Raw genomic sequence first — 17,489 nt, 5'->3', positions numbered from 1 at the left:
TTACTATCACTCTAAGTGACTGGAGTCTGGCTTGTACATCCATCCCTCCCATTAGTGTGTTCCAATGTTTAAATATGAAAAGGAAACTCAAATTTCCCTTCTGGTCCCTGATGATGTTCTCCAAATCAACACTCACAGATGGTCTTATGATTTTGAGGATATTGGGTCTTAGTTTGTCCATTAATGAAAACCATTGCTTGACTCTTCATTCCTTTAATCTATATTCTATTAATTAGAAAATTAATAGATTGAGAAGGTGATTGAGAAGGTAAATGGCCAGTATTCAATACATACCTGACTCATTGGGGTTCTGGAGAGAGCCTCCTGGTAGTTAAGGCATGAAAATGAGAAAACAATGCATGTGCTAGAGGAATGATATATCAGATGCTAGATAAGAAGCTCCACCCCATCCCACAAATGGGAAGGTGGTGGTAAAAGCTGGGACTCAGGCATAGGCATGAAGGGCTGCAATGGTGTTTCCACCAGAACATTTTGAGACACCAAATTCTGTAAGAGACCATGACCCCAAAGGTCAGGTACTCAATGTGAGTGCAGACCAACTACTGGAAGAGATGCTTACATGGTACGGTAGCTATAACATGGCAGGTGAGCAGTTCTAGGGGAGTAAACCTCCATCTGCAAATATTTCAGAATATTTCTGAAAGCCCACAACTACCATTTGTAGCCTAGATTCCTTCTCCTAAAATATCTCTTGGGTACCACAGTTTTCTTGATGACCAGATCAGGGCAGAACCACTGAACAAAACAGCCATGACTTAGATATACAGAATTTAGCATGGAGGATCTCTCTCTGGTATGCATTTACCTGGGACATGGTAGGTGGTGATCAATCACACATAAGGGGACAAGATGGGGTGTTCTGTTTTCTAGCAGCACCCTAATATTTGTCTATAAAAGATCTTTCCTCATTTCCTTCCTCCAGGCCCCCTACCCATCCATCTTCTCATGAGGTCATTTACCCCACTGTTATGTATGGAGACTTTAAAAGGACCAGGGCCAGTTCCAACCACAATTCACATTAGCACAGCCCTAGTTTGGGGAAAGAGAAGTTGCCAGCATGTAAGAGAAGAAATTTACACAAAATACAAGTATATATATTTTTTTGCAACAAAAGAAACTATTTATTTGGAATATGCATTACCAGTACAAATTAGGAAACTGTAAAACCTACACCGTGTTAGTATCATTAGAGAACACAAAAGTTCAGTTGGAATCAAAAGGGACAGAAGCCTGTGCTCTCACAGAAGCAGAAAAGCTTAAACTTTCAAAACCAAAACAGAGCAGAACTTTGCAGGTTTATACTCTGAATAATAAGAATAGGGGAGGGGGAGCAGGAGAATAAAACCAACAACCAAAGGAAAGCACTTCAAAATAATTGAAAACTCCAAAGAAAAGAAGTAATAGGAGGGGAGGGGGGAAGAACATTGAATGTTTTATTTATTTTCACATAAGAAAAAAAAAGTTTACAAAAAATAAAAAGATTCCAGAAAGCTTTGAGCTAGAGATTGAACCCATAAAGGTGATGTGAAAAGCCCGTCATTGTTTTGTTATGACTTGGCAATAAGAGCACAAGTGTTCAGGCAGAAACACTTCTAAAAGTGTTGCTCCACAATTCTGCAGTTTGTCTTCACTTTTCTTGTGTAGGGTCTGTTTTCTGAAAACTTAATCATTGTTGAATGAAAAGATATTTACAATAAGTCTCTTCCCAGGAACAGTGCTTTCTTTTCTCACATAATTAATAAAAACATTCCGAATCAAGCCAGCTTTACAATTTGCTTCAAGCAGCTGCCTAAATCAGAGGTTAGTTAGCAGGTGTACTGTCCATGCATCAAACTTAACCTCTTCACATTAAAATGACAGCATGGAGTCTGGTTCAATTTCTTAACAAGTCTTCATCCAAAATCACGACTCAAAGGATCATGGGTGGTCTGGCCCCAGGTTTGGCTTCCTGGATCCAGCTGACACAGTCAACGCAGGGGCCACCACACCAGGATCTCCTGTGGGAATCTTCAGGAGGAAAAACCCTCTCTAGCTGGGAGAGGCCTCATGAAATGTTATTATTAACCAGGAAGAAAGAAAAGAAAGCACTTCATTGTGACATCCAGTCCACAAAGGCAAAAAACCTGCCCCTACAATACAAGTTTCCCTGGACCAATTCCACGAGTTTTCAAAGGGTCAAAGCAGAATCCAAGTCCCTGAATTTGTTTTTCTCAGGAGCTGCGGGAATGCCACAGCCACGCTGGAAATTCAGGTGAGCCACGTGACATCAACATGGGCTTTACCTGTTTTTGAAGTCAACTGAATTGTGAAGCAAAGCAGAAGTGTAAAGAAACCACCTACTCTACAATAGTTACCTTTTCACACCACCTCATATACATATTTAAGGAATAAAAACAGCAAGATCATAATCCTGACCAAAAATAAAAAGCCCCACCCCCCGATAAACAAACCAAAAATAACACAAAACATAATTTTTTTTTTAATATTTTAAAGAGCAGGAATAAAGAAAAGAAAAAAGAATTTATTTCTGGGTCTCAAAGTTAATAAACATAATAACGTGTTAGGTTGTACCTATTATGCTCACTATTCCAACCTTTTTTTTTTTAGTTTACAAAATGAATTACTGTCACTTTTAAACATTGTGAAACAGGAAATGGATGTGCACAACTCGACACTTTTCTAGCATTCTTGAACTAATTCACAAATGCAAGAAAATAAAAGAAAAATGGGGGAAATGATGAATGTAGGTAGTTTGGTGTTAAAAACTAATGCAGGAACGAATGCGCATTGTCACAGAAAGAGGAGGGGAATTCCCCACCCTGTTTTGCGTGCTATGAGGGTCATTTTTAAAATTTTTATTATAAACACTATTAAATTCAGACCGCTTTTTGGTTTTTTTTCTTTATCTGAATATACAAGAACATTCATTATCAAATGTTCATCATCAATACTACAAAGAACGAGACACAAGTCGCAAGAAACAATGGAAAATGTTAATAAAGCTGAAAGAATCATTGAGTATTTTTTTGTTTTTTTTTAAGTTTTTTTTAAATTTGAGTTTCTGTAGTTTCATCTTTTTTGGTATCGAAGTCAGGTTTTTCTGGGCAGAAAAATAAAACTCAGAAGGAAAGAGGGCAAAGATATGTGTGAGAAAAGGCAACCGGCAAATAAAGAACCACCACCACAAAGCAATAAAAACATAAATGGAAAGAAGGTGCCATCTGGCAAAAGTACTGCCCAGGAGTCAATTCCACGCCAGGAGTAGGTGTTAGGGATGAAAGGAGGAGATGACAAAGAATGACGAGGTGGCAAATTCAAGGCCTAGTGTTATTTCAGGGGAAATTTGCTGCCAGAGAAATGGAGCACTCCTACTTCATCAGAAAGTGAGAGTTCTGGGGCACATTTTGCTATGGGTAGGACTAATCTAGGATGAATTCCTGGGGCGCTACATTTCCAGAGGCACATGCTTTCCATCCCCATCCTCTGCTGCCAATGTGGTTATGCTTTGTTTAATGCAGAAAGAGTTCATGGCTCCATGTTGGATATGGTCATGGGTGTGGTGGGAAGATTGTGGGAAAGGCGTTGCATGTGAAGAGGACTGAGTGCAGTGCTGGGTGGGGAAAATGCTGACAGAAGTGATAATCAGTGCAAACTATAGCAGGGAAGAAACTACCTGTGCAAAAGTAGTACTGCTCTGATCTTTTTCATTCATTAACTTGAAATGCCATTCATTCAACCCAAATCTGGAATCATTCTTCCTGATCTCAAGAGAACCCTTTCAGTATCGTTTTTGTATTTTGCCCAAAGTGAGGCCCACCAGGGTCCTCTGTGGGTAGTTTCAACATATCCCTGCCATTAAGAGAAAATTCTCCTTTGAATCCAGTAACTAGGGGGTTCCCACAAGATGGCTACTTCCAGAATGACTTCTTATGGAGTCTGGCTGTGATTATGGCACAGACTGGTAGACACACTATTTCTACTGCCCTTAGTTATCAAAGCATAATCCCAGTTAGCCATATATTTGCTTTTTGCATTTCCTTCAAATTTGCATGTCCTCCAGTCTTAAACATTTCTACTTCCAACACACACTACAGCAGGTTTTTCTATCCATGCTGCAGTGCCCTGCAGAACTTCTGTGACTTTGTTAGTTGGTTATCCTCACCCCTCCCAAAGGTCTCTCAAGCAGTCAATATAACAGGGGAGAGTACTTACATGGCCACATTTTGGAATCAAATACAAACTAAGAGAACCTGATGCTATTCTTCTAGTTTGGAAGCTTTGCTCTATTCTGAGAAATCAAACAAACCAAACACAAATACAGTAACCTCGTCATCATGGTGATAACATCAGGGTATGAAGGATTACCAGGAGTTAGAGCAAGAAAACCAAGTTATTGTCCCTCTAGGGCATAAACCAGTTCATCTCAGGGACTTCACTCCTACTCTCTTCATTTGTATGAATTGTATATGAATAAAATCAATTTCTTAGTCTCTCACAAGCCTCTTGGGGAGCTAGGCGTAATTATTCCCATTTTACAAATGAAGAAAATGAGGCACCAAGAGTAGACCACCTCCCATTTTATCAAGAGACAGAGCTGCCATTTCTGTCACTGGCCTAGTTGGCTATGAATATAAGCTCAGGTGACATCAGAGAAAAACTTCTGGTACATACTCTTTTCAACATTTCCAGGGAATGAAAATCACGGTGACCATTTCACTGAGAACATCATCTCCCCCTTCTGCATGACCAACATGCCATTAAATTAAGCTAGCAAAAAAAGTTTGCCCAAGCCATGTTCTTACCTAACTTCTCCAGAACAAGAGGTCAGGAATCAAGAATGTGGTGCCATCTAACATTTTGGATAATTAATGCAATGTCTCTAAAACAAAACAAAAAACCAAACATAACCAAAGCCATGACAGACATTTTAAGTATGGAGGCGGCTCCCTGAGAGCTCCAGAGGTGGGAGGAACAGGAGGAGTGCACATTGCAAACCTGGCCTTCCTCATGATCAAGTCTTTCTGGGGTAGGCACGCTGGGGGGCTGCAGATCCTGGAGGCCCCAGGCACGTATTGCTTCTCTGTGTCAGTGACCTTCACTTACAGTTGCCAATTTCCTCTCTTGAGCTCATGAAGCATAATGCTGCGATTTCTCATGCAGGTGTTTGTATGTGGGGTGTGACTAATCTTGGGAGAGTGACAGTATATGCTGTGCATGTGCCTACATATGTGTGTTTGTGTGTGTGTGTGTGTGTAGACCATTGAAGGGTTTCAGGATAAGAACCTTCTACTTCTCAGTGATGCACTCTTTCCCAGACCTGACTCAGTCCTGGTTTGCAGTAGGCTTTAAACATTGCTTACTGAAAGTTTCATGGTCTCTAAAACTGTGCCTTTGAAACCAAGAAGCATTATTAGGATGATTGACAAAGCCTCTAAGATGTCTACTCTTCTTGTTCCCTGTGCCCATTCCTCTTGCCTGACTTTCTGCCTGGGAATAACCAAGTAGAGCTGAAACTGGAAACATGGCACCTTTAGAAGCCCAGTCATGGCAGTGCCCAGGAATTCCTGGGGCTGGGAAGGAAGAGGAGGAAAGTGCTCGAATCAGAATTATCCCCAGGGGGGCAATGGCGAAAGGAGGCAGGGAGGGCTGGAATGAGTAGGGCGATGTGGCGTATTCCTGCTAAGAGGTAGTGAGAGTAATAAGAGAAACAGAGGATTGCCTGTTAACATAGGGAGTGAGGGATCCGAGTGAGGTAAATTTGGCTCCTCAAACCACCAGCATGAAAACATACAAACACTTTTTTATTATTTTCTTTGTATTTTTTTTCCTCTTAAGTTCCTCTAATTGTTGAAAATATCCTCTAGGGATGTAATCAAGGGCGGGGACCCTGGGAGTCTAGGCAGGAGGGCAGGGGCAGGGAGGATGACGGACACCAGGCTGACAGTTGGAGGCAGGAAAGGGTGGCTTCTACCCAGAAAAAAAAAGGGAAGAGAGTATAAAGAAGTGTCCAGATTGGCTGAAATAGCATCCCAAAGAAGAGAAGAGAAGGAGACTCTTATTGTGTTTGCTGATTGCTTCGACCTCCAGTCTGACCGCTTCAGCGTTGGGAGAGAAACCCTCCCTCCTGGCCCGACCCGACTGGGGCACAGGGTCAGCCGGGATGCGATTGCTGGGAGATCAGTTGGAGGTATCAGAGTGAACACTGCCAGGGCCTTCTGTAGGGGAGGTCACTGATGAAGGGGTAGTAGCATCCTGCCAACCTCCATTAGCCTAGAAGGGAAAAAGGGAGAGAAGTCAGTCCTCTGAGATCGGTGTCTGTGATGAGCAGACAATGACAACAGGTCAACGTGTGGACAAGGCCGGGCACAGTGCCTGGCACCTGGGAACACTCCACAACTGGACAGCTGTTATTGTGGTGGATAATATTCCCCCCGCCCTCAAACGGGTTCTGGGTCATCCCAGTGAGACTCTGGACACAATGTTGACACCTCCCACTGCTCAAAGAATCTTTCCTTCAGTCTGAGTTGTCAAAATGATTGGTGCATTTGCTCTAGGAAAGTGACAACTACCTGGCAGGTCAAGACACCTGACTTCTAGTTCTCACTCTGAGAAGGACGAGTCACTGACTTGGGTGAAGCACATCTACCCTTTGGCCTTGGGTTCCTCTTGAAGAAAATAAAGAGGTTGCCCAGGCACTCTGAAGGTCCTCTCCAGCTCTGGATGCTCCCTGTTATAGAATCCCAGGTACCGGTCTGTGCAAGGTTCTGTACTGGATGCTCTCAATGATGAGTGAGCTATGGCTCATGACCTCACAGAGGGGACAAGATGAGCACATGAATGAACTATAATTTAAAGAAGAACCTAATAAATGGTAAATCCCAGTTGTTACGAAGGTTCAAAGGAAGGTGGTATGCCATCTTGTTGGTGCATCCACAAAACCTTCACAGAGGAGGTGCTCTTTGAAGCAGAAGGTGATTCGGGTGAATAAAACAGGCAAAGCCCAGTGCCAAGACCATTAAGGACAGGTCTGCATGAATATAGTATGGAGAGAAGTGGTGAGAGAAGGAGCTACAAGTCTGACTTTCATTTGTAGGTCATTTTTCTAAGACTAAATCCAGAAGCATCCAAAAATGGACTTTTCCAAAAGGATTTGTTTTAATGAGCACCTTTTCTGAAAAAGATCTCATCATTAAACTAGCTGAAGAGGATTTGCTCTAGTGGAAAATCCATGATGCAAAAGTCATGACTGTTCATGTCTTTTAAAGTACTAAAATGTAAGTATGCTATAATCTCTACTCCACTCCCCACCCCCATCACTGTTTCCCTTTGGAGTTAATGGGCTTCAAGTCTGGGAATGTTTAAGTGGAACAGACCAGGTCTTAAACATTCCTGTCAATTATCTCCCTGTGTATATTCTTCTCATTTTATTACCTGAAATATTGGGAGTAGATGAGGCAGTTAGTAAGACTGCCATTTGAAGGGACCATAGCTTCTCCCCATAATGCACAGGACGAGGATTGCACTTGGCCTTGAGCAGGTGCTACCAAAAATCTTGCTCACAAGCCATTTGGGAAAAGGCAGAGGTGCCAAGGAAAAGCAGGGTCTGGGTTATGACTGAAACAGAACACAGCTTCCTGACCTTTGAGTCAAATTCTTTTTCCCTGTCTTTTTCATCCACCTGGCTTCTTTTTCTTTGGCTCATCCAAATGATGATCCAATTTTCCCAGGAAATCCAGGCCTTCCATTCAAAGCCCCTCCCACCAGTTACTTCAGCATGATGATGGGTTGTTGCCCCAGCTCTCAAAGACCCCAAAGACTAGATCTGGATACCAAGAGGAAACAAGTTCATCCTTGGAAATGCCAAGAATACTTCTCCTCAATTCAGAGCAATGAATAACTGCTCTCAAGGTCACCATCACCTAACTTCAGTAGCTTTCCCACTACTCCCTGTTGGAGGACATCACCCCTTAGAACAATGAGGGGGAAAAGAGAATTTTTTCTTTTATAAAAGGAGGATTTCCTCTTTGGGGGACCAAGACTCTGCAGTATGATCAAAATCAAGAACAGAACTAATTCAGTTTCCTAATGCAGGCTGGTTGCCAGGATGATACTACCTTAGCCTCCCTTTGCAACCCAAAACACATCTATTCTGGTACCATTTTAGACTGATTGAGAATGGCGGTTAAATTTATTTTCCCCACATAGAAAATCCTTTACTATTTCATTTATCTTTATTATAAAAGTAATCTATGCTTATGAATATTTGCTATCATATATGTAATAGTTGAAAAATAGGAAAAGCATAAAAAAACAAAGCCTAAAACACCCATAATTCTATAACTCAGAAGTAATTGCTAGCATTTTGGTATCAGTCTGTCCTAATAGTATTTTTTATATGTGCATGCTTACTAGATAGACAGATAGATAAGTATATAGGGGTGTGAGTGTGTGTGTGCGCGCGCACACGTGTGTGCATGTGTGCAGAGTATTCTGGAATTTAAAGAAAACTAGACAGAAGTTCTTTAAGTATAGTGTCACAAAGCAGAGAGTAAAGTGTTGGTAAAAGAGAAAAAAGGGCATGTTCTAGATTAAATGTGGGGGTCTAGCAGATGCGGAAGCTCTGTGACAACACATCCGGTCCACGATCCCTAGTGAGCACATGGCATGGAGGAGATTCATCATGCTGCTCACGAATCACACTATTGCTATTACTTTGCCACGCTGCTATAACTCCATCCAAACAATAAGCGGCCCCCAAATGAAGCCATTAGTAAAGAAAATGAGTTTTGTTGTGTTTCCTTATGAGGGAGCTGGCAAGGCATGCTACATTGACTGGAAGGTTCCAGAAGTCATCTTTAAAGTTTTGAGTCATCTCTAAAATAACTGAAATAACTCAAACAGTAGACATCTGATTTCTCCCCTTAGGAAGTTCTGTTTTCCCAAACCAGTGTGCAAGATGCCAGAGGGCATGGAAAATTCACAGATGGTAGAGCCAGGAATTAGTTCAAGCTCATATCAAAACTGGCATTATAATTATTAATTGGCCTGCTGAAAAATAATACGTAAAACATTCTACTAAAAATAAGTATCTCTAAAGCAAACCTCTTGTAGTTGTCCTTTTCTCCCCAAGTCCCTGTCCGTCCAGAAACACGCACAGATGCACACACCAGATTGGATCACCCATCACCCCAGGGGGACCAGAGGCGCCCTGTGAAGTCCCACATCCCAGCAAGCCCTGAGTTCCAGGCAAAGTAGGAAGGTGGGCGCCAAGCCTCGGATACCCCAGTGATGACTCTCTACTTGTTGCCATGTCCACGCCACTGTCAGCAATGATTTCAAGTTAGATGAGAACAAGGACTTCAGAGGTGTGTCAAACACTGGGAAGTGGGGAAGAATTCTTTTCTCTCCAGGTGCTTTATACCATAGTATTCGGTCTGCTGCCATAGCTGCTAAAACCTCCACACTGAGATCAAAAACTGCCAGCAAACCTAACTTAACGGGGTTCCCGTAAATCACTTCGGCTGCTTCAGCGGTACCAGTGCTGCTTTAATGTAAGCCGATCACAGGCTGCGCCGTCTTGGGAAACAGCTGACCTCGCTTACTGCCACGTTAACCCTGGGGAGCAATTCCTTTCCTCTTCCCCCACTGCAGTGAATATTAAGTAGGAAACTCTGCCTTTGTGTGTTTATTTATCTCTGGACACAGTGAGAGTCAAGATGGCCTCATTAACAACTGTGCGGGAGGTCGTGGGGGGCAGGGAGGACGTTTTTTTTTTCCCTCTGCACCCCAGCTACCCTTTCACTCTCAGATGCAAACTATCCTTTAGCATGCACATGCTCATTTGTCAAAACGCTGATTTTGGAAACCGCAGAGAGGGTGACGGGTGGAGAGGTGAAATGTGAAAACCCACATGTGTTCTTTTTATCACTGAGAACACCCCCAGTGACACCTTGCACCCAGGGCTGCAGGAAATTCTGTGGCCCATGACCTAGAAAACCAGACCGGATTCTAACATTTACTTCCACCAGGTGTAGCCTAAGCCAGTTACCGGCTCTACCTGGAATCTCAGGGAGGGGGAAAAATAATAGAATATCAAACTAGGGCAAAATACAGCAGGTTTCCTGGATAAGAAACTGAACTTTAAAAACACAAAGTCAAGGTATTTGGGAACAAAATGCTTGAGGAAGAAAAATGATTATTTATTCTATATCCTCTAATGAATTTGGCACATTATTTGATGTACACCAGATTTGGCCAGAACCCCATCTAATGGATAAAGCAGAGTGAGCCCGTCTGGGGAGCCTGCCACAGAGCAGAGGATGGCGTGACGGCTGGTGGGAGGAGAGCAATGTTTCTTCTGACAAGAACCAACATCCCAGAGTTATATCTGAAACCCTGAACTCTCCCCTTTGTCGCCCTCCTTGAGCTGGAACAGGGGCCACCTGCCTCTTCCAGGCTGTAGCCAATCCATCCTGCTTTTAACCCAGATCAGGGCTTGGCTACTGGGCTGAGAACCACCGCCCCAGCCTCCTCTTCTGACTGCTCCTCCTTTGAGCTTACCTTAGCAGCACATGGTTGATGCAGAGAATTCATCACCTGATGTGACAGCCCAAGCGAGCCTGGCACTAAGAAACTCTCATTTGCAACCCAGAAATGCGCTGAGATGCCACAAACAGGCTGATGTCAGCACCGAGTTGAGCTCGATCTGCATATGGGCCAGATGCCATTACCAGAGATGCTTCAGCAACGGTGAGGAGGTGTACGTGCCCCAGGCCTCAGTCACCCCCTGCACTGGGGGCTGGCCAGGAGGAATGATACTGAAATATGGGTGCGCCCTCTGCACATGCACAAGCTTGGTGCACATAGGGCGTGCACACACACACACACACACACACACACAGACAGTGTGTCAGCTCATGCTGTAGAGGTCACACCCTACAGCCACCATTTTCCCATCAAGCTAGAAGGGCTACATGTTCCTGATGTGGATATATACAACCTCCCTCCTCCCTCCCCCAGCAAGATTATATAGCAAGCACCACCCAGAGATGCTCTGGAAGGAAATGTTAGTGGAAAGCCCCCTTGAGGGGCAAAATATTCAAAATTCCCTTAATCTCACAACTGTCAACTCCAGCATACCGAGTCAGGCGACCTGATTCTGTGTCTAGCCACCACCAGAGAGAGCTTTCAAATTTGTAATGTTGACCATGTCACATCCTGGGTAAACCTTTAAAGGCTTCCTATCACCCTCAAGAGGTTTGAAGTTTTCATCAGGCTTCTCATGTCCTTGATCTTGTTTACTCTCCAACTCAAGGCATGCGTGCAGCACTTCAACCACACCAGGGACTCAGTCACCCCACCATGGCTATTTCTCTCCCCTTGACTACAGCACCCACTCATCCAATTACATTTTTGCTCATACCTTGGCTGTGTAAGGAAAATGGGAGTAATTCAGGTTCTTTTTCACCTCCTGCTACTAGCCTCTAGGGCCACCACCTGGGCTTTGCTTTCCTCCCAGATGATATCACCCACACGTGATATCATGTTATTGCAAAAGGCACTTGGGAGTGCGGGCACAGGACATGTGCACCTATAGACACCCAGGCCAAGAAGGAGGAGAACATGGGGCTTGTGCATACATAAATGCAGATGCTTGGGCTGAAAAGCTGGAGATCATTATGAGAGAGATTGGGTGAGTGAGAAGAGAGAAGCCAGAGAGAGAGAGGAGATCTGGATGGGGATGTGTGTGGGGGTTGGGGCTGGGGCTGGGAGGCTCAGTTGCTGCCTGCCTCCCAGCCTCCCTGCTTGCTGGTCTGCTTCTGGATCCTGTCCCCTGCTTCAGCATTAAAGACTTGTCAAATCTACCAAGGGCTCCAAGATTCCTTTCTGTCTGCCTGAATCAACAATGAACCTGCCTGCCCTGGGATGGTTGCCCCTATAGGCTGTTTTTCAATGTAGAGTTTAAGTACAGTGCACCCTTACGGCCCCTGGCAGAGTCTCCCCCTTCAGCAGGTCGCCAGGTCTCTGTATGTACATTCTTCTCAGCCAGGCCCTCCACCTGGGCCACCATATGTATGTTTTCTTCTGCATGCCTGTTTCACCTACCAGACCCGTGACAGCAGGGCTGTGGGCCTTATCTTTGATTCCAAAGTACCTACCACAGTGCCCGGTACATCAAAGATTTTAATCAATATCTCTTAGACATATGAAGAAGTAAATAAACACTGAGTACACAGTAACATCTATCCTCTGTCTTGGGTGTGGAGAGATATATGGTATCAGGTTCCTGATGCCCACAATTCAGTCTGACTAAATGTAAAGAGCTGCATATATTTAAAAATATGCAATAGCTATAGCAAACACAGTGGTAGATTTCAGAGTAACTTTTACAGCTAGAAAATAAAGGTTTATAAGTAGACATCAAAGAGATCTGGTACTTCATAGGCTACCCCAGGAAAGTAACTATTAACTAATATTTACACAATCCTGTTTTGCTGTTAAGGAAAACAGTTGAGAAAACATTGGATGCTGCCTGTTGCAGCTCCACAGCTTAGCAGGCCATCTCAATAGATGTTCTCACTGGGAATACATACAGAAGAGAGACACCTGTCCAGCACCTGCAATGTCCTCCAGGTCACCACGTTGTGCTTAGAGGGAATTGCAAAAATGTACAGGACACAGTCCTGAAATGACCCATAGGGTCCTGACCCTTCTTTATTCTCCCTAGTGCTCCCACCTTAGGATTGGGAATGATAGTGCCAGAAAAATTTGCATTTTAGTTCTCTAACAATTTTTAGTATGAATGTGTCTCGTGCAGTATTTTTATTTGATAAATCTGGGCAAGCCTATCTGGGAGTAATGTGTACTCTCCGTCCCAGTACATTTCATTGTAGCCTCGTCTGATACCAGAAGTAACTCTGAATCGGTTTTGTTTGCTTTTCTTACTTTGTCCTTTGCATCTGTATTCCTGTGGCTGACACTATCTCTACTTAGTCCATGCCCAGCTTCTGCTTGATTTCCTTCTTATTACAGTTGCCTTAAGACTGAGATGGTAACTTGGTCATGTGATTGGAATCCTGCTCTGAAATCTCAACTGACCCACTGCTACCTGCTATCTACATTTCCTGGAAGTCAGCACTCTGCCTGGATTATCTCATGGCTGTTGACTCGAGGTTCCTGTGTCCATGTTACCTGTATACTCTCTCCAAGTGCACCTACCACACATGGTGACCTCACGTGCAAGTCACACCACCACACTCCTTCCTATCTGTGTCCCACCACAGCCTCTTTAGCTCCCAGACTTTGCTGTGAAGGTATGTCAAGAACTGTCAGCATTGCATCAACCATTCGTGGTAGAGAACAGATTCTCTTGCCCACAAGACTTGAGCAGAAGTTCAAGTTGCTGTGAAGAAATAATAGATTTTACTGCCTTGGCCACAGTGCGATTCTTTCTTACTCTAAAGATGGAAGTCAAGTGAAGGACTTTGCTGTTACCTGTCCCTCTTCTCTGAACTTTGGGAATCCAGGTTATTGTTCAAGGTTTGGCCTATAGTTGCCTGCTTCCTGCAAATGTATTTAAGGTGTATCTCCTTCCACTTCTCTAAATTCCACTTCTATAAGAGTCAGCACTGCTGACTCTTATACCCTTCATTTTGACATTTAACCAGGTATAGCTGTTATTCATTTCCTTAAATAGCCATATGAGTATGGGTCTTATTCTCTGTCCTCATTTATTCTTAATCCTATCCATATGTCTTTATAATCTACCTTGGGCAATGAAGTGGACATACAGTAGTAGATAAAACACATTTTTGACAAATCTGTTGTTTGTGCTCATGAAACTTACTTTCTTGCAGGAAACAGACACTGGATAAAATTATCAACAGAACAATTATAGATTCTAGACAGTAATAAGTGCCATGAGGGAGAATGATGGGGCTTCACCCAGATGTGGCTTCTGGAAATTTAGCTCAAAGATGAACAGAAAATAGAACAAGAGTGGGCCAAAGAGCCCTCTAAGCAGGAGAAACCAAAGACTCGAAGGAACTGAAGAAAGACCAGACCAGAGGGAGCTATGGGACTGAGTGGGGAGTGCAGCAGGAGCAGGCAGGTGAGGAGGGTGGAACATGCTTTGTCTGGGAGGCCCCAGAAGGGCTTTGATTTTTTTTTAAAGATTTATTTATTTTTATACAAGACCTGGGGTACATGCCAGAGGCGCGGGAGGGTAAGAGGATTCACCAGAGAGAGAGCAGGGAGCAGAACAGGCAGATGAACAAAATACACTGCTGAAGGGAACAGCGGGCGCGACAGGAGAGGTCTGCCGTGCCATGTGGCTATCTCCCTGACTGGCTAGGAATCGAACCCGTGCTGCAGAGGCTGTGGACAGCTTCACAGCACAGCGCTCAACCCACTGCACCACCGGGGAGGCCCAAGCTTTGATTTTTTTATTGAGGTAAACTTGGCTTACATTATTCTTGGTATTTTGGAGGTACAGGACAGCCCCCCTCAGGTATTGCCACCATAGTATCCACACCAATTCACCCATAGTCCTCTACCATAGTCCATTGTTTTGAATCATCAATGAGGTGACCCATCACCTACCCACAAGCCACTAGTGACAAGGATCATGTTTGAAAGGGCAGCTGCTCCATGAAGAACTTGAGTTGAACAAATAGAGAAACAAAGCTTGGAAAGTGTCCCTGCGTGCCAGCCCTTGTGAATACAAGGCCTTCTGGCTTGGGTGCCCATCCCAGTGGGGCAACTACACAGGACTTAAAGCAGAAATTCTCTTATACAATCCAGTGCAAACTCTTATTCTAACTTCTCAGGTGAAGAAACTTGACTCAGAACTAGAATTAGCCCAGGTCAGTGTTCATTTTATGCCATTGCTTTTGGACATTTCTAGCTACAAAAGCCTAGGTGATGTGGACAGTATGTAGGGACACATGCAGAGAGTGGCTGCTACTGATGCTCAGAGCTGATGCCAAAGATTCACTTTCAGGGAATCTCTGCTGCTTATTAAATGGCAGAACCTAGGGGCCACAAGTCTAGCCTCAGATAAGACATTCAGGGGACAGGGACACAAATACCTTCCACTCCTAACTTTCAATGCACCTCCCCAACCTGGTTTCAGACAAGATAATCTCTACTTCTCTGGGGTTACACTTCTGGGGTCATGCCCTACAAGTGTGGTGGTACCATCTTACCAGTTAATAGGGTTCATCTTACATGGGTGTCGTGGATTACTGGTCTAAGAACTAGGTGGTAAGTCAGTACATCTGTCCCATAAGCAGGAACATGAACTCGCTTATTACAAGTCACTGTTTCCAGCCTCATCTGCAGGACCTCTAACTGCTGTCTCAGGTTGTGAGACTCAACTGCAACATCATCCCGGTATGCTTCCTGGCTGGCACTCAGCGCCACCTGGATGGAGGGGACAGACAGGCCAAATAGGTCCTGGATCAAGACCTATTTTGACACCTTCTGAGCTTCATTCTCTTGCAATTCATCTGTTATGAGGACCAGATATTGGTATGGCCATGTGAGGCATTCAAGGCACAGAGGATGGTTTGGGTTGAGTCTTTCATAGCTCATATGGAATATAAATTTGCATATATGTCCATGTTTAGGGTTGGGTTGCTTTCTTATTTCTGTTAAAAGTGCAGTAGGACAGTTTCACTTCTATGTCCCTCAGACTTACGAAGCTCTTAGTTTAAATGTCCACACAGAAAGTTAAAATTTACAACTTGCTCTGCTTGATTTTTCAGAGGCTATCCTGACCTGGTAAAGAAAAACAAGCTCAGCTTAAGCCTTGGTGCAGAAAACTATATCTGGATAAACATTCTCTATACTCAGTCCTGAAACAACCAGAAAACTTACACACACACACACACACACACACAGTGTACAAAGCCTGCATAATTTCCACATTTTTAATCATCTTTATGTAGGATTAAAAGATGTTCAGAAAGTACTGCAGCACCTAAAAGATGTTCAGAAAGTACTGCTTGTGTGTGGTATTGTACATGTACACACATGTACACGGCGCGTGCACACACACACACACACACACATAAACCGATGCTGCTTGTCCCGGAAAAGTATAAGACAACAGTCAATCACATTTGCTCTTATAGTCAAACCTGAATAATTCAAGCCAAGGATTTTTTTTTTAATCTTGGTATAAATTATCTGATTGGCTGATTTTAAACAGCCCCCTATCCTTCATTTTATTTTTATAACGTTTGATTTTGCTTTGGCTTTTTTTTTGAAAGGCTATTATTTACTCAGGGCACACACAGAGATTGTATACACACCTGAAGGATGAACAGTGGTTACACTGGGAACACACACACACAAACCATGGTGTAAATCTTGAGGCTATTTACCATCACACAGGAAGCTAAAGCCCCTTACACTTTTCTGACCATCCAAGAGACAGCAATTACCCCAGATTATCAGACCAACAATGACATGCCGCGTAAAGAGAGACACTGAGCCAACTCCACATCCCAAAGACTGGCAGATTCAAGCACACTTAGGACATTAATAGCAATTTACGTGCCATCACTGAGACAAAGCCACAAAGGCTCCGTTGGCAGCCTCTTATTTTGAAGCCTATTATTTGTGGGAGTTACAGGCTATAATCACAACAGAAACTTTCAAAACCCTTATCTTTCGTGACGCACCAAATCTATTTCAGAGCCATAATTGCTATGTCACCGGAGAGTTTGCTGCTTAATGCACTCAAATGCCATTTAGTGTTTGCAGGGTCATTACAGCTAACAGAAGGGTGGGGGGAGTTTTGGTGGGAAGAGCTGTGGGGGAAATGCAGACAGAGAACCTGGAGGGGAATATGCTATAAGGGGGCTCTGGCCTCCATTGTGCCTAATATATTTATGGGAGGGTATTGTTGTTTTGAGAATGCTATTTTGCCCACTTGACAAAATGAGAGTTACAAGCTGAAAAACTATGTTTGTACTCAAGAATTCTGAATCCATCTGACACCATCCCAGAGGTCTCTAGGGAGTACTAGGGAATACTCTTGTTTATCTGGGATTCTCATCCTAGTGTTGAGAAGGGATTGAGTTTTTTCTTTAATTTTTATTTTTTTCCTTTTAGGTTGACACAGAAATCTCTGCAGTGCTGTACTGCTGTACCCTGCTGTACTGTTGCCTCAGGAGTCAGACTATATTTTCTGCTATGGACTGAGAAGGCAAAAGGAATGATGGCAAGATGTTAAAGTTCAAGAACCTGCAAGAATGTGCTACCTTATAGATGGTAAAAGAAGGCAGATGGAGACCAGTACAGTATCCAAATGGGGGGTAAAAAAAAAGCCCAAAATATTTATCCATGCAAAAAGACCATGCTCTAGATGTTAAGTCTTTTAAGGTCATAAGAAAGCTTTAAAATTATATATAGTTGTATTTCTTCAACTCAGTTGTAAACTAGCCAATGACTTTTTGACA

The 17,489-nt window shown here is 43.4% G+C and overlaps 1 protein-coding gene across 3 annotated transcripts in view; it reads right to left on the bottom strand.

Annotated features, from left to right (window-relative positions):
- The window catches only part of PBX1 (PBX homeobox 1), a 657,632-nt gene that overhangs the window by 31,445 nt on the left and 608,698 nt on the right, over positions 1-17,489 (bottom strand). Inside the window, exon 10 of one of the 3 annotated variants that reach the window (XM_037506602.2) lies at positions 676-6,291. The exons of 1 other annotated variant lie outside the window; for it this stretch is intronic. In XM_037506602.2, coding sequence (XP_037362499.2) covers positions 6,199-6,291 — 93 coding nt within the window. In that variant the 3' untranslated portion in view covers positions 676-6,198. Of the gene's footprint in view, positions 1-675; positions 6,292-17,489 lie in introns of those variants that run through there. One more of the 3 variants, XM_054693526.1, reaches the window with a different exon arrangement.

Source organism: Talpa occidentalis, unplaced genomic scaffold, assembly GCF_014898055.3.
Source record: "Talpa occidentalis isolate TD23 unplaced genomic scaffold, MPIMG_talOcc4v2.1 talOcc4.12, whole genome shotgun sequence".
In the NCBI taxonomy this organism is placed as follows: Eukaryota; Metazoa; Chordata; class Mammalia; order Eulipotyphla; family Talpidae; genus Talpa; species Talpa occidentalis.
Note: the sequence above shows the minus strand (reverse complement) of the source record. Positions and strands in the feature narration are given on the sequence as shown.